The sequence below is a fragment of the Trifolium pratense genome, linkage group LG7 (assembly GCF_020283565.1).
Source record: "Trifolium pratense cultivar HEN17-A07 linkage group LG7, ARS_RC_1.1, whole genome shotgun sequence".
In the NCBI taxonomy this organism is placed as follows: domain Eukaryota; kingdom Viridiplantae; phylum Streptophyta; class Magnoliopsida; order Fabales; family Fabaceae; genus Trifolium; species Trifolium pratense.
In genome coordinates, this window is record NC_060065.1 from 29,963,010 (window position 1) to 29,980,454 (window position 17,445).

At 34.4% G+C, this 17,445-nt stretch overlaps 3 protein-coding genes across 3 annotated transcripts; all 3 read right to left on the reverse strand.

Moving 5' to 3' along the window:
- Window positions 1-884: 884 nt before the first annotated feature.
- Window positions 885-1,801, reverse strand: LOC123896218 (protein MAIN-LIKE 1-like). Its single transcript, XM_045946634.1, has 2 exons — window positions 1,424-1,801; window positions 885-1,241 (listed from the first exon to the last, which is right to left on the reverse strand). Exons 1-2 carry the CDS (start codon window positions 1,799-1,801, stop codon window positions 885-887), a joined length of 735 nt encoding a protein of 244 aa, XP_045802590.1.
- Window positions 1,802-4,295: 2,494 nt separating this feature from the next.
- LOC123899497 (28S ribosomal protein S33, mitochondrial-like) lies at window positions 4,296-8,724 on the reverse strand. The gene is made up of 2 exons (XM_045950644.1): window positions 8,413-8,724; window positions 4,296-4,429 (listed from the first exon to the last, which is right to left on the reverse strand). The coding sequence occupies exons 1-2, from the start codon at window positions 8,628-8,630 to the stop codon at window positions 4,339-4,341; spliced, it is 309 nt and encodes a 102-aa protein (XP_045806600.1). The 5' UTR covers window positions 8,631-8,724; the 3' UTR covers window positions 4,296-4,338.
- Window positions 8,725-10,952: 2,228 nt separating this feature from the next.
- LOC123896219 lies at window positions 10,953-17,083 on the reverse strand. Its single transcript, XM_045946635.1, has 11 exons — window positions 16,869-17,083; window positions 16,622-16,791; window positions 15,980-16,161; window positions 15,198-15,890; window positions 15,020-15,097; window positions 14,598-14,922; window positions 14,313-14,512; window positions 13,780-13,856; window positions 13,169-13,270; window positions 11,186-11,375; window positions 10,953-11,093 (listed from the first exon to the last, which is right to left on the reverse strand). Exons 2-11 carry the CDS (start codon window positions 16,785-16,787, stop codon window positions 10,998-11,000), a joined length of 2,109 nt encoding a protein of 702 aa, XP_045802591.1. The 5' UTR covers window positions 16,788-16,791; window positions 16,869-17,083; the 3' UTR covers window positions 10,953-10,997.
- Window positions 17,084-17,445: the final 362 nt, after the last annotated feature.

Consider the following 17,445-nt stretch of genomic DNA (forward strand, 5'->3'; position numbering starts at 1 on the left):
GTTCCGGTAAACATGTCAAAGGGGTTTCCGTTGCCCGAAGTTACAGCTGATTGAAAGAAATTTTGTTCACATGAAGCAAGGTCTTGGATGTCAAACTTAAACGGACGCCTACAATATTGGAACCTTCTAAATCCTCTGGTGAAACCTCTTAGTGGTGTTATGTCTGTTGAATAATTTTTAATTGTATGTCAATTAATTAAATATTACCTATTTTTAATTGTTTATTTTATGTCGAATATTTATATTACTTATGTTTTATCAAATATCTAAATTTGTTAGTAACGTTTATTGTGTTAAAAAATATTTTATGTCAATAAAATGCAATGCCTACTTTAGTAATGTTCATTGTGTCAAAAAATAATGTATTGAAGTACAAAAAACATTTGATCGATAAAGTTCATAATCTAAATAAAGTACACGATATAGTAAAAATAGTTCAATAAAATACACAATCCAAAAATAAAAGTACATAAACTAGTGTTCAAAAAAACATAACAATAAAAAACTAGTCATGGGTATGCACCACGACATACATCTAGTGCAAAAAAAAGCTCCTCAAATCCCTCATCATCCCTATCAGCGTCTATCCTCGTCAGAAATGTCTCAAGCGCGCCTCGAGCCATACCTCTCCATCTCCGCTCACGCTGTAGTGCAGTTTCTTGTGGTGCATCATCTGCTGGTGCATCGTCTACTGGTGCATCTGGTGCAGGTGCAGGTGCATAGTGCGGAACTGGTGGTGCTCCATGTGGTCCATCAACAGGGCGACACAGTCTAGGATGTGATACCCTATAGTACCAGGACATGTAATCAGGTACAGTCTCATAAGCATATGTCACTGGACGTGTCGGCCGAAGGATTCGATCAACGGACGCGTGATAACCAATCTAGTCGCTATCAATATCAGAATAGGCAGGAGCTAGAGGTGGTGGTGGTGGTATATACTGTACAAATCCAAACTGCCTAATACACCTCTCGGGCAAGTAAGAAACTACCGTGGATCCACGCAGATGACCACTATACAGAGTAATCAGATCAAAAGGAATGTTACCTCTGTGAGTCTCAAACGGACGCCATATTATGTCATCAGGGGTCAGTGCATCCAATATAGGTCGATACTCGGAGAGCTTGGTCTTCCCTTGCTTATACATCCACCGCATAGCTCGAGGAAAGCCAAGATCATCACAATTAAGTCCCGACGCAGCCCTTCTACCAAGGGTAGGAAAACACTCGTGAATCCAACACTGTTACAAAAAAGAAACAAAAGAAAAAAGAAAATTGTTAACAACGCAACAAAGAGAAAAGAAAATTAAATTACGCAACAAAGATAAAAACAAAATTTAATTACACAGCAAAGAGAAAAAAAATTTAATTACGCAATATCTAAATTATGGATGCACCGTTCAAGTTATCGTATAAAACAAACCAATGCAATACTGGCCCACAAAAATGTATGAACTGCAGACAAATCACTAAACAGAAGTAGCCATTTGGCATCCACACGTGTATAACTCTTATCGGCCAAAATGGTACATCCCACCAACATCAACATCCATGCCCTAGCTGCGCAGTCATGTTTCCTGTAGAAATTGACATTCCTCATATAACTCTCATATAACCACTGCTGCGAAAAATAACCACCCCTCTGCAATACAGTCTCTCGCAATGCAAAGTCATACTTCTCTCCTAACAACTCAGCTGCAAGTTCCGCAGCTTGTTCATGAGAAACTGATACAGGAGTATAAAACTGACCCCTAACAGGTAGATGCAGAAGACATGCCACATCGTCCAAAATAATAGTCATATCGCCGAACGGCATGTGAAATGACGATGTCTCAAGGTGCCACCTCTCAACAAATGCGGATATAAGCTGCGGATCGGTAAGTTTCAAGCTAGTCCGCTCAAGCCAGCACAACCCCGAAATATTCAACCACCCTTGAATAACTTCAGGATGGTGATCAGGAATCCTGTCAGCTAACTTTTTTCCTAAAGATGCTATTCGTAGCTCAATTTTGTCACCTTCGACACGTTCCTACATATATTTAAAAAAATACATTGTGAATAATAAATTAGACCGGATAATTGGATGCATATCATAAGACATTGAAAATGAACTATAATAATATTTTAACACTAAATTTGTATGCAAAATAAGGATTTAATAGTTGTAACGAGAGTATAAACAATACAAATTTTAAAAAAAATGATCAATATAACTTAACAAATAATAACAAAAAAAACAAAGTATTACCTGACCAAACCATACATGACGAGCAACATGATGCTCGTATCGAGTCAAAAGACTCGTATCGATCGGCCCTCCAGGCCAACCCTGCTGCACAGCCTGCTGCTCAACCTGCTCCTCATGCACTGGCGGCAGCTCATCGTGTTCCGGCTCCTCCTGATGTCGCCGAGACTCTCCACGTCCTCTGTTATGCTTAATTCTACCGTCTTATCCTCTTGTACGCACCACTGAAAAAAAAACAAAAAAAAAATAAAAAAAAATCATTGTGAACCGGTACACTTTTTTAAAAGTGTACCGGTATGTAATATGAAACTCAGACGTCGAATGCATACCGGTACACTTTTTTCAAGTGTACCGGTATGCATATTCATACCGGTACACTTTTTTTCAAGTGTACCGGTGAAGAAATCAAACCGGCACACTTCGAAAAAGTGTACCGGTATGTAAAATTACACTTACTCTCTCAATTTCGGCAAACTCACACCGGAACACTTTTTTTGACTAGGGTAAATAATGATTTTTTTTTCCGTTTTACATTATATATGAGGGTATATTTGTCATTTCAAATAGGATTGTTGGGGTAGGAAAAAAAAAATTCAAGCTCTGTTTGATAATTGTTTTTAAACAAAAGCATATAGCTTATTTTTCAAACACTATTTCAAGTAGTTTACAAGCTTATAACTTATCATTTTTTCTTCCAATTTTACCCCTATCAACTTACTTGAAAAAATTAAATATTAATCTTTTTTACTATAAAATTAAATATTAATTAAACATATATTTTTTGTCATTTCATACTTATAAGCTAGTTCAACCGTTAATTTTACCAAACACTACAAATTCAATTAGCTAGTTTATTTGTTATAAGCTACAAGGTTTGTAGCTTATAAGTTAACCGCTATAAGCTAGCTTATTAGCTACCCGCTATTTTTTACCAAACATAGTCATAGTCTTGTCGATACAGAAATTCTTTTTTAAGGTCGTAGTTTAATTTTAATGTATAACATTTTATTCTGGACTTCGTAAGTCTAAAGATAGTTTATTATAGCTTATGATTTTGCTCCGTACAAATATGTCTCGTTTTAATTTTGATTCTTGTGGAAAAAAAATTAATCCCCGCAAAATCTCAAAACTTTTAAAATGGTCATTGAACTAAAAATTTTACTGACATGTCAAATTATTAATGATTTGACAAATGCTGAGTTGGAGTTTTTGCTGACGTGAATATTTCAATAACATTTTCATCTAACTTTTTAATTGAAAATGAAAAAGATGAAGAACTCGGGAACAAGATGAAGATGAACTCATCTATCTCTTTTTTTTTTCTTTTCATAATGCTAAAAATATTCCTCGATGAAATTAAAGCATATCCATGATGTAAGAATCACAAACAAAGGCCATATGATAATTGTGAAGATCATTGTCACAGAAATACAGATAATCAGCAGATTGCTTTGTAACCTTGATCACACAAAGGTCTCCTAAAATAGCCTAGAAAAGTGGTTGTTGGTAAATCTTGCAGAAAAGATGGTATACACCATTAATGCACGTTTGGAGTTTCTAAACAGTAAACAATTCATACATTAAGATTTTAACAACAAAATCAATATGAAAAAGGCTAGTTATGACCTTGTGATAGCATTCCAACTTTCAAGATAGACAAACCAATTTATGAAAATATATTGGCACAAAAAAAAGACAATGATCTCCAACCAAATTAGTCTAATGGTTTCAACTCTCAAACGCATTAAGTTTTCTCCCAGAAAAAAGGCAAGAAGAAATCTGTCATTTTGATAAAATAAATCAAATTCAAGTTGTTTGCAGAAACGACTACTGGTCTTTGATTTAAAACAAGGAAAATGCTAAACAGTACCCCCGGGGCACGGGGGCACTGGTTAAGCATCTTAAAATAGAAATTCTATCTCGAAATGCGTGCATTCAATGCCTCAAAAGTACAAAAAGTTGTCTTTTCAATATAAATTTTATTTTTTATTTCCTTTTTAGGTATGCTTAACAAGTGCCCCGGGGGCACTGTTTAGCATGACCCTTAAAACAATATACCCACAATATGAATTCCAAACAAACAAGCGTATACTTTATTTGTTGCGCTTTGCAGCACGCCTTCCCTGTCCCTTCTTTGGTGGCCCTTTTCCCCGACGCTTCAACATTTCAAGCTTCGATAAGCGTCTACATAGAACAAATAACAAATGCATCAAAATTCTTGAATAAGTGGAAATAACTGTAAGCTAACCAGTAAAAAATATGAATATTTTGATTGAAACCCAAAAACCAAAATACATCCTTCACAAAATTTGGCAGCAAATTTCTTCACTGACATAAGTTACCGTTAATAGAATGCACTTGCTGCAAGATAGCACAGCCAAATTTGTAGGTGAAACCATACCAATACTTCGCCTAATTCGAATATCAAAGAAGTTTTCACATTGACAAAAAAAGTAGTCTAACAAACAGTGGACATGGTCACATGGATAATATCAAAGAATACATCTATAAAATGGAACCAAAATTCATGGACAAAACTTTACCCTGTCCCACCAAGACAATAAACTAAGAATTTCCATGTATGAGGTAGTTTCAGTTCATTAGATATATACTAAGAATTTCCATGTATGAGGTAGTTTCAGTTCATACACATCTTCACTAGCACTGCACATTTTTGCTGACCCATTTGGTTCTCAGCAGCTCATATAGCTTAAGCTGCAGCTGGATTCAAGGCCCTTAGATGCAGTAAAAAAAAAGTGGAAGATCGCTAATTTCAATATTGCTGAGATCAGTTCATCTTCACAAAATGGAAAAGACCACTAAAAGGATACGTGTTGATCTGATAAATGAACTGAATCAAGGACAGGATCTAGCAAAACACATCAGTGACCATCTTGTTTCATCTTCTCCATCATCCCATGAAACCAATGAATTCTTGAGAAAATAATTTCGGCCTACGGGAAAGCTGAACTCTCGTCCTAATGTGGGAGAGATTACAATTTACAACCATCAATGGCAACATGACGAATTAATTTCCCATTGTTCTTTTACAAACAAGAGCCCCATAAAAGATGTCACATATACTGAGTTTAAGCACAAAACTCTTTTCAAGAAAAGGTAATGTCAACAAGAGTAACCGAGTTCTTGCTTCTTTTGTGAAAGTGTGTGAATTGTCAATGCTTGTGGACTTATTTGAATTTGTGGTTGTGGGGGTGCAGAAACACCATGTCCAGATGGAAAGAGCAAGTGATGATCTGCTCAAGAACAGGATATAAGGGGTCTTTCAATGATGGATATAGTACGTGGTAGTTTTAGTTCATTAGATATCATATATAGTTACCCTTTAAATGCACTCAACCCCTTTACCATTACATGGTGTTTCAATTTGTTCCATTACGACAGATTTTTCCTATTAATTGCATAACTCAATCTAAATTATCAAACCCCATCATAGACCCAATAAAAAAAAAAGTCAACTGCATGACACTATTCAATCCATTGGTCAAAAATAAAACAACCCCGCGTCAGAAACTACACCAGAAAGACATAAACACAAGTGAGCCATCTCATTTTTGTAATTACCTCATCCAAACACACTCTAAAAAATGTTGGCCATTAGCAATGGCAAGTCCTTTTCCTATTAACCACTAATGGAAACAACTCAAAATGCTTGGACACATAGTTATGGCACAAGTATGTTGTGTGGACCTTAAGCTATGGAACAGGATCATGTTGAAGAAATGGCTACAAGATGCAGCATTCAAAATTGTCTGATATAGATTTCAATATTCTGTTGTCATAAAAAACAAAAACAATTCTACATGCCTACTTCTATAATGGATGCAACGACAAAAAGTTTCATTCTTTCTTGTGTCCATATATAAAGGTAACTTTCCTCTATTTCTCCGAAAAGCCTAGAACAAATATAATGAGACGTTGGAATAAGTATTGCATATCGAAATAATGCCGTGCCAATTCCCTGATTATCTTTTAAAAATGTTTTGGACAAGCTCATACCATTCAGTGAAACACTTAAACTTGAGTAGGATTACTGGCAAAACACTCCTTATCAGTTTTAACATTTTGTTGCAATTTTAAGACCGGATTCGAACAGAGGACCACTAAAGCTGAAAGAGATGTGTATTCCCTAATCCAAGAAACTCACACATCTTGTGTATATGATTAAAACATGGTTATTTTTCTAATAATTGTGGATACTTTATCCAACAACCAATGAAAATTAGCCAAATAAGCAAATGAAGTAAAGATTAGTTTGTGGGTACCACTCGAAAATTTACTCATTGGCTAATTCTCATTAGTAGTTTAGTAAATTGCCCACAATATTTCAGGGCTAGCCTATACCTCAGATTAAAACATTTGAAATTTTGAAGAACATGCCAGATACTCGGATATAATTTTTGTCTAATTAAATGTATTTAATAAGAATCAATAGGTTAAATAAATATAATAACAATTTGCAGAAAACTAAAAAATAAAAACTAGAATGTATCCCAAAAAATTCGTAATGAACTTATAACGTGAGAAGTCTAATCGAACAAAAAAGGAGCACATATTTTACAAACAAATCCTCACATTGAGTGTACATAGTTTACTACAACTAAACAAGTCCCTTTGCTAACAAACAAATTCAAAGTAGCAAAGAATCTCACAATATCAACACAAGATCATGATCGACTTTGGAACTAATTGACAATATGGCTTTATGAAAGACTAAAAACAAATCAGGTATAAACCAAGAGATGCTCAAAGGTAAAGAAGAAAGAAGACAAAGTGAAAGCTAAGATGATTACGCGTGTAATCAATGGTTATGGACAAGACTTATATGAATTTGACGATCACTCTATTAATTTGTGGTTGTGGGGGTGCAGAAAGACTATATCCAGATGGAAAGATCAAGTGATGATTTCCTCAAGAACAGGATATAAGGGGTCTTTCAATGAGGGATATAATCCGAGGTAGTTTTAGTTCATTAGGTATCATATATAGTTTTAGTTCACTCAATCCCTACCATTACACAAGGTTTCAATTTGTTTCATTACAACAAATTTTTCCTATTAAGTGCATAACTCAATCTAAATTTTCAAACCCTATCGTAGACCCAATAAAAAAAAGTGAATTGTATGACACTATTCAATTCATTAGTCAAAAGTAAAACAAACAACCCTACATAAGAAACTCCGAAACAAAAGAAACTACATTAAAAAGACATAAAACACAAGTGAGCAATATATTTTTCATTACAACAGATTTTTCTATTAACTTCATAACTCAAATTGAATTATCAAACCCCATCTTAGACCCAATTATACATATCAAACTGAACTTTATGAGACTACTCCATCCATTAATCAAAATAAAAACCCTACATAAGAAATTTCATAGAAAGAAACTATGTCATAGTCTCATAGAGACATAAACAAAGACATTAATCAAATTGAACTTTATGAGACTATTCCATCCATTAATCCAAAATAAAAACCCTACATAAGAAACTTCATAGAAACTATGTCATAGTCTCAGAGACATAAGCACAAAGACACTGTGAGCAATCCCTAAAAGTTTTTTCATCACAACATTGACTTATCAGACCCCATGATAAACCCAAATAAGGCTCTGTTTGGCAATGCCAAATTTTGAGCTTATAAGCTCATATTGAAAACGGAGACATGTTTGGTAACATTTTTTCCTCACGAGCTTATATCTTATTTTTACTAGCTTATAGTTTATTTTGATAAGCTAGTTCAATTGGCTTATAGCTTATCATTTTTTCTTCTGATTTTACCTATGTCATATTACTTTAAAAAAGTTACTATTAATCAAACATATTTTTTTTTTATCTCATTTCATATTTATAAGGCAGTTCAATCGCTAATTTTATCAAACACTACAAATTCAATCAGCTAAGTTATCCGCTATAAACTATAAACTAGCTTATAAACTATTCGCTATAAGTTCATCTCCTATTAACTAGCTTATCTATTTTTTGCCAAACAAATCCTAAAAAAACTGATCTTCATGACACTATTCAATCCATTAACTAAAAACAACACAACCCCAAATAACAAACCAAATTCACATAGACATAAACACAAACACATAGAGAGCAATCCCAAATAGAAAGAAATAGATAGTTAGAGAGCAATTACTCTTGTTGTTGACGAGCCATAACAAGAGGGTCATCTTTGTTGATATCATGAGGGTACCATTGAGCAACTTTTTTACCAAACAATTTCATGCGGTAAATTTTGTGCCCAGATTTCTTCCCCGTTGGGTTCAATAGATGACCAAATATGTTGGCTCGTGCTGAAGATAATCCGTCGCCGATTGCCAAGGTTAAAATCTTCTTCAAACCAACGCTAGCCATTGCCGCGCGTGTGACTCACGTGATCGTGTTCACTGTGAAAATGGAGAATTGAATAAGGTGCTGCAACTTCGAATGCTTGAAGAATACATCTTTGTGTAATTATACTTTAACCCCTTTTTTATTTCATATTTACAATTATAATTTACTGAATTTTTTAAGAAACTTTTTGGCCCGTTTTTGTAATATATTTTTTATTTAAAGAATTACTTTATTTTTTAGTAGTTTTTCATCTATTGATATGTTTTTTTTTTGGTATGATGCTAATAAAAAAAAAGAAACAAAATGAAAAAATAACGAAGATAAAAAAAAAATGGGACTGTTAAGATAGTTCAAACTGTGTCACTGATAAAATGGTCAAACATGTTTGTAGGAGGAGAATTGTGAATTACTAAATCAGTATCTAAAGAAGTTCCTAGCTTAACTAATAAGTTAGCTCGTCGATTTCTCTCTCTTAGAGTGTGGCAAAGACAGAGGGATGCGTGTACAAATTTTGAAACTTAAGGCGAAAATTTTATAGAAATTTGATATTATATAAATAAATAATTTTTTATATTAGTCTTTTAGTATTTTCACGAAATTTTGGCAAATGAAAGTATTCTAGACAAGCTCAAATGCAGTCTTGATATGATGAATCAGGCTGTTGAAGGTATGGAGGTGGTGCAACCTGTTCTGAAGGAGAAGATAGCAGCAGCCTCTTCTCAACAACAGGCTGCTGCAAGCTTGGCCGATGCTGTCAAAGCCGATGATGGTGCGAATGAAATGAGCATGAAAGAACTCATTGAGGCCTATGCTCATGATAATGGTTTACTTTTCAAACTTAAACCTGGTAGAATGCACAATGGTCATCAAATATATGGCTTTGGCAATGTCAGCATCGTAATGACTCTCGGAATCAAAAGGTCTATGCCCAAAATGACGAAACATGGTCTTTAGAAACTCTCGAACGATTGCTTGAGTTACGTAAAAGACGCTGAATTCTGTTTCCGGTATGTAAAGTAACAACTCAGTTCTCAGGTACTCTATTTCTTTAGGGGTTTTGTATATGTTATTTTCAATATCCAAAATTGCGCAATTATGATGTAATGTTACCTGCTGTTGCAGTTATAATCTTTGTATTCTAAAGATGAATGAAATGTCATTGAATTGCTATATGATCATATATCATAGTATGCTTTCAATTCTTTTAAAAAGAGTCATTAACTAAATGCAACCAACCACTTTATAGCAATTCTTATCTGTTAATTCTCACATGTGTTTAACTACTATATGCTTCCAGGATGAAGCTGATGTATTTTCTGCTTTCTGTGTCTTGGTCGAAAATTCGTAGGCTTGATTGTCAAATAATCTTTTGAAGAGGTGCGCTTGTTCAGAGTATAATATGATCCAACCACATGAAATCTTGAATATTTTGCATGCTAATGAAACATATATAGCTAGAGTCTTTAGAAAGAGTGGCACATATTATTTTTTTTTTATGTTGCTGGAGCAGAATAGACTGGAAGTTGATCGAATTGAATTGAAACAGATAGGATCTGAGGATTTGTTGTGGCAAGTGTGAGGTGAGTTAAGTCTCACATTGCTTGGAAAAGTGGGGGTTGAGTATTTTATAAGTTAGAGGACTCATAAACCTAATGTCTTAAGATTATATGCTGTCCAACTCACTTGTATGATTGCTCTCAACCTAACATGGATAATCCCCCGGCTGCCCTTTCGTGACCCAACAGGTTTGTTCAAGGTCCAAAAGATGTCGTGAATTGCTCTTTTTCCCGTATTGCTTAGTCATACAAAATACACTAGTAAAGGATATTTTCCGGTAGAAAATATATTACTGAAAAATATCTTACGGTAGAATATATACCACTGGAAAATTAGTTCACACTTGTGTTTATTTCTTTACCAACTTCCCTCACATTTGAAACTTGTTCCAACATGTTGCATATAAGTTATACCAGAAGTCATGAATTTGTGTGCTGAGCTTACATTGCATATATGTTACAGGGATTCAGGTTATTTGGTGTCTAAATTTGGTTTGAGGGCTTCAAATTAAAGATGTCCTGCAAGCTTATAAACTGGTTATTTGGTCATCTAATATTGTCTGTTGCTTTTGTTCTAATACTTTTTCCTCTTGTGGTGATGATCTTAATGATGCAGGTTAGGTCCATAATCATTTTAATTTTGGCTCAAGTTTTATATGACTAACCCTGTTAATTATACATGGCGCTATCAGACACAAAACCTTAACAAAAAAGTAGCAGTTGGTCTATCAAAAGCGCATTCAGATTCATGCAAAAGTATTTCGATCCTACACTTACAAAAACAATAGCACGGTGAAGAGCATCTCTGCGATCATGGAACAACATTCTGTCATTAATGACTGCAGGCAATAGCTGACATGAAAGACCTCTTCATATTTGGCGATGTATAAACTTCCTTCCATCCTTTACCTTCCTCATAATTCTCAACCTGTGTGTGTATGTAATATATGAATGTGAGAGTGAGACTAATACTAAGTGTATCATCAAAGGTAAAAGACTAATGTTAATAGATTTACTTACAGTATCTACCATAGTCTGACAACCATTAACACCTCCAATCACATAGATGGAATCTTTGACCGTTGCAGCAGCAAAATACCCCCTAGCATGATTCATTGTTGCTTCCTCCACCATCCATTTCTCGAGACGAGGATCAAAGACCTCAACACTTGAAACCATTGTTTCTCCATCAAATCCTCCTAATGTGTACCTATGTGCGGGGAATGAAGTAGTTTAAGTAAAACATGTTTCAACCAAGAACAGAACATTGCATGATAAGAAAGGTAAGTCTCTAACTAGAAATAACAATAGTTTTATCTATATGCAAGTTTACCATGTTAATACCTATTGTTGAGAGTCTTACATTGGATATGACCCGAAATTTGTTTATAAGTGGGAGGCACCTCTCACCTTACAAGCTGATTTCATAGCGTATCCAAGATCAGATAGGAGACCCTCAGACCACTCAAGTAATAATGCACAAGATATCGAGTCTTGCGCATGATGGAGTGTGTTGAGAGTCTCATATTGTATAAGATATGATTTGCAAATGTGTTTATAAGTGAGAGACATATGTCACCTTACAAGCCGATTCTAACTCAACTCAAATTCAAAGATTTACCAAATGAACCTTACTGCATATATAGATTTTCAGACAAATAATACAAAGATATAGGTAGAGTTAAGTGTTACACACAGGGGCGGTCCGGAAGGTGTTCAGGAGGAGACCGCAAAGGGCTCCAAATTTTTATGGACACCAATTTATTTATTTTCTTAGTAAGTGTGTGTATTAAAAAATATAATAATATAACAAAAACAAAACCCTACCAAATTTGATAAATTGTACCAGCTATGCATATATCTAATAAAAAGTCATAACCTAAATTTGATTCACTATAAATTGTCCCAACCTAAATTTGATTCACTATAAAATAGAAACCCTTGAACAGATAAATTTAAGTCACCATCATTTCAATAGGTTATAAAAAAAGGGTCATGCCAACTAGTGCTCGGGCAGGGGCGGACCCAGACATAAATTACTAGTGGGGCTAAAAAGCTTAGGCACTAATGGAAATTTTTTTTTATTTTGATAGCTTAGTTAAACAACAAACAATATATGAGATTACTACTAATAGAACATCTATATCCAAAAAAAGAGCAACAACAAATAAACAAACCAGAGAATTTCTATTAAAAAAACGAAACCAACAAACTATATCCAAAAAATCACAAAATTTATATTCAAAAAATTCATGCATATCATTATTGTTTGATGCTTCGCAAAATACTACTTTGAACCAAAATATATAGAACCCAAAATTATACTAGCTTATCAATTAGCTTAAAACTTATTAATTTTTATTCCAATTTTACCTATATTATCTTACTTGAAAAAATTAAATATTAATTAAACATATATTTTTTATGTCATTATATGATAGTTCAATTGCTAATTTTACCCAATATACTACAGATATTTTCACTAATACTTAAACTAATATGTGTACGAGAGACTTTCAATCATCAATAATAAACTCTAAACTGATATTTACATTAATATTTGTATGAATATGTATAAAGAATAATTTAAAATAATTTATAAAATAATTTATTTATTTTTAAAAAAAATATGGGCTTGGGCTGGTGTGGCTATAGCCACACCATGCCTTGAACATGTCCGCCCCTGTGCCCGGGGCACTAGTTAAGGAACTCAAAAGTAGTAAATTTTACATTAAAAAAGTATATTTTACATTTTAAAAACGTTTACTACACAAATTCCAAGACAACTTTACTACTTTTGGTTTCTTAACTAGTGCCTCAGGGACCTGTTAGTATTTTCCATTAAAAAAATAGCCAAATTCTTAATTTGCATAGGGCACCAAAAATGTTAGGGACGACTCTGACAACATATTGCAAAACATTCCAAGGACACTCGTGCAATTCCTCATTGCTACTATGTCAATATTAAAGGCAATCAAGAAGAAGAAACAATGTTTAACTCACAATTTTTCATTTAGAACAACCATTGCATGACAGCCCCGGTTTGTATTCATGTTTGCTATTTTGGACCAAGCATGTTCCCTAGGATCAAATCTTTCTGCGGAACTGCAATTATGTAGAAGAGTCGCTGATATTAGTACAAATGTACAAATATAAATAAATAAAAAATACGGCTTTGTCTATTAAGCACAACTAAATAAGTCTTGTACCATACACAAATTTGTTTTCCACCATTGGATCAATGTATCACTACACCTCATTTGATCCAACGGTGAGATTTATTGATCCAATGGTGAAAACAAATTTGTGCATGGTGCAAGACGTGTCTCACTTGTGTACCATAGACTTGACCATTAATACCTATGAAGCACGAATACAGACACCGGACACGGATAATTCAATGTAATCATATCTGTCAGTGTCGGTGTTGACACCAACGCGTGTCTGACATTGGGACACGCCTAATATGAAGAGTGTTTGTGCTTCATAGTAAAATACATCTAATTATATATAAGTAAAAAATAAAATCATATTTAGATCAACCATGTTTACATGACAAATTTTTTAACAACATATACAAATCAATTAAACGGAAATCAAATTATAAAAATTACTTTAAATAGTAATTTCCATCATATCCACCAGTAGCGTAAATTGCACCATTGAGTTCCACTGCCGCAAGAGTAAATCTCTGGAAATACGAAGAGCATTCAAGCATTAACTTCAACAATTTTGTATGCTTTTCAAAGAAATTATCCAAATGATTATTTTATTTATTCTATAATGTGACTGAGAAGAACAGACATCTTTTAGGCCGAGCTGTTAGTTCACATCCTAGAGGTGACTCACTCACACCGAAGTACTAAAGGCAATAAGCTTGATTGTGTTACTTGATGCATATAAAATTTCCTATAACATCCTAGACCTTAGCTACATGTCATGTCTTGTGAAAAATATAAAAATAAAAACATATGAAGTAAAATGTAAATGAAAAGCAGCATGTAATACAGTTAATCCAGTTGTCATGGTAAGAAGATTACACCTAAAAAATCACATAAACTCTCCCTTTGTTTTTGGTTATCCGTAATTATACTGCTTGGATCTCAATCAAGCAATGAATATTTAACATTTGAAAGACTCAATTTACCTTGTCTAGCATTGAACGTGTGGGGATCCACCGCCCAATGTCAAAATCAAGCATCTCGACGTCTGAGAAGGACTCAAGACCATTGCCACCTCCAACAGCAAATATTTTATCGTTCAAAGCAGCACCAGACAAGCTCCCTTTCTTTCGGTTCATAGAGGGACACAAGGTCCAGTTATCAGAAATTGGGTTGTATGATTCGACTACAGACATAAGCCAAAAATGGTTAACAGAAACTTCATCATATTGTAAAAATAACAAATTCAAAACCATAGTAAGATCTCATACCTGAGTCAAACCAAACACGGTCATCTCCACCACCGAAAACATAAATCTGACCATTGAACTCTACAACTGAAGCATATGATCGGAGACAGTTCATAGGCTTGAGAGATTTGATCACATTCTGAGAAGTACAACACATATCCATGTCTGCTATAGATGATTCTCCATATGAGCCGCCTATTAAATAAAATGAATCTTTGGCATCTAAATGCAGCTCAGCAGTTGGACTGATTACTTTCTCCTCAACATTTGTCGGAGGAATATCATGTGTAGATTCCAACAGTGCACAACGGTCTTTCAGAAGCTGAATTTGCAATTCTGCCTCTATCTGAATGGAAAACAAAAACAAGATAATAGTGATATAAGAAAAGGCATATTCACAAAGTGCACTTCAATAACCAGACAATTCTGCCTCTTGATATTACCAGCTTTTGCTCCAGGTAATTATTTTTTTCAGCTTGCGTTGTTTTGAAATCCGCCAGTGCTTTTATCTCTTGCACCAACTGTAGAATATAGATACATCACCAGTTAGTTGTTTGTAAAAAAAAAAAAAATAATATATTAGTTTACATATAATGACAGTTAACGAACATTCTCAACTACCTGAGCTATGTCGAATTGATGCTCAAATGGAGAGCTAGAATTCTCCTCCTTCTCAGATGGATAGCTGGAACTCTCCTCCTTCTGTAATGGAGAACTAGGATTCTCTTCCTTGTCCTCTGAATGCTTTTCTTCAGACAAATTCCCATCCGCATAAGGAGTATCAGTTACATTGTTATCCCAACTTAGATTCTGATTTTCACGAGCAACAGCCAATTCCTTTAGTTTCATCCATGCGAGGTCCTTCTCATTTGGTGCTGCTTCCTCCTTATCAGTTGAACGGGTATCCAAGGTATCCAATGGCTTAAAGCATTCATCTAATAAATCACTGTCATTGGAACCTGATATCATACTTGAGCGGGTAGAATGATGCTCCTCTAACTCTGATTCAAGCATTTTAAAGGTTTTAGATTTCCAAGAAGGATCATGCGATGGAAGAGGTCGGAATACAGTTGCTCGATTTGTATTCTGCGGAACATAATTAGCAGGCCCAGAATTAGCAGGGGCAAATGGCGAGGGTTTGGCAGACTTAGCAGGGGTGATTGCCAAGGGTCTCAATAAGGCAATCAGCCGGCTTGTTTGTCCATGGTCGAGTTCAAACCAGAAATGGTTATGCATGTAGTAGTTCTCGGCAATTATATGTTTAAACTTTTCTTCAGTTAGTGGCCGGCAGTGTAATTGCAGTCGAATCCGCACCTTGAAAATTAAAAACAGAAGCATATACACATTAGTTACTTTTCATGAGTAATGAATAATAATCCATAGTTCCAACAAGAAAGTTTTACCTGAGCCGGAAACTGTGTTACATCTGAACCGTCATTGGTCCATGCATAGCGGTCGATATACATTCTTCCATCACCCGCCGCCTCAAAAATTCCATGAAGCGTCCTGTCACTATAGTTAAACAGGAAGAGAGGCAGCCCAGGATGAATATTCTTCACATAGGAGTAGTGTGCAGCAGGTAAGCCTGTTGAAACAAATAAAAGTTCCATGAGTTAGAGTTCACAATCCTATCCAAAATGCCTAAAAAGTGAAAACTCAGTAACCAATACCAATAATCTTGTAGCATAAAAAACAAAATGCAAGCATCATGTAATCATGTTCAAGTAAACATCTAACTTTATAAGTGGTTCCATGTTATTTATAGTGAATAACACAATCAACTTCAAAATGCTTTGTAATGTAAGTGATCTTTTTATTTTCTTGAAATGGCCAACGTTAGTAATTCGTTGTTAATCTTAATATTTTTCACCTTTACCGGGACTTAAACCCGAGAGAGACCTTTAACTCCTTAACTCCTTTAACCCTTAACTCAAACCAGTTGAGCTACACAACCCCCTTAGTGTTCTAAGATTCATACTCATGAGTCATGAAAACCACACATGGTATTAATCACAAGAAAAACAATCACATGAAAAATGACTTACCAAATAGTTGTTTGTTTAAACATTCGTTAATCGTCATATTCTTGCAACCAAATACGACACCACCAAGCTCATTTTTTGTCAAATTCCTTCCAAAGGATAGATTTGGACTAGGAGAATAAAGCTGATTCCTAGTCAAAGAAGAAATTGGTGTTTTCTTCCTATTCATGATCCTGTCATAAGAACAACAAAAATGTCAGTACTTCATTGACAACCTATGGCAAAAACTGAAATCACAAATAAACCTAACTTGTTAATATTCCGATTACGCTTCAACGAAATCAAAAAGTAAAAATCTGGGTTTGGTTTGGCTAACAAAACAGAAATTTTCTTCCTCTTTACTTCTTTTCAAATGAAAAGAATAAATGCGTACAAAAATTTCTTCACATAAATGTTTCTGTGAAAAAGATGAACAGAAAATACTACTCTACTTAAGCACTTATATCTATGAAATGATGATAAGTTCATCCAACGAAACAAGTAACATGATGATAAAAGAAGTAATAAACATAAAAGTTTTAAACTTTATTCAAAAGGGTTTAGATTAAAAGCCTAAAATCTATGAAATGACATGAAAATTTCAAAACTTGACTGAAAAAGTTCATTTTTTGCTTATGATCATGAAGAGTGTTTTGGTGAAAACAGAAGAAAATGAGAGAGAGAGAGAGAGAGAGAGAGAGAGAGAGAGAGAGAGAGAGAGAGAGAGAGAGAGAGAGAGAGAGGGGAGTTTGAACGGAGAATGAAGACGAAGCAACAGAGAGTAGTACAGAGAAAAGGAGGGAGCGGTTTTTATTTTTATATTTTTTATTTTATTTTGGCACAATATT

What these genes read in the sequence shown, in the direction of transcription:
- LOC123896219 (XM_045946635.1), bottom strand. Translation starts at nt 16,787, where the DNA reads ATGAATAGGAAGAAAACACCAATTTCTTCTTTGACTAGGAATCAGCTT. An exon ending in ATCAATTCGACATAGCTCAG is followed by an intron (nt 15,098 to 15,197) that starts GTAGTTGAGAAT and finishes TATATTCTACAG; the next exon opens with TTGGTGCAAGAGATAAAAGC. An exon ending in GTCAGACTATGGTAGATACT is followed by an intron (nt 11,094 to 11,185) that starts GTAAGTAAATCT and finishes ATACACACACAG; the next exon opens with GTTGAGAATTATGAGGAAGG.
- LOC123896218 (XM_045946634.1), bottom strand. Translation starts at nt 1,801, where the DNA reads ATGACTATTATTTTGGACGATGTGGCATGTCTTCTGCATCTACCTGTT. An exon ending in TGTGGGCCAGTATTGCATTG is followed by an intron (nt 1,242 to 1,423) that starts GTTTGTTTTATA and finishes TTTTTGTAACAG; the next exon opens with TGTTGGATTCACGAGTGTTT.
- LOC123899497 (XM_045950644.1), bottom strand. Translation starts at nt 8,630, where the DNA reads ATGGCTAGCGTTGGTTTGAAGAAGATTTTAACCTTGGCAATCGGCGAC. An exon ending in ATGGCTCGTCAACAACAAGA is followed by an intron (nt 4,430 to 8,412) that starts GTAATTGCTCTC and finishes TGTTCTATGTAG; the next exon opens with ACGCTTATCGAAGCTTGAAA.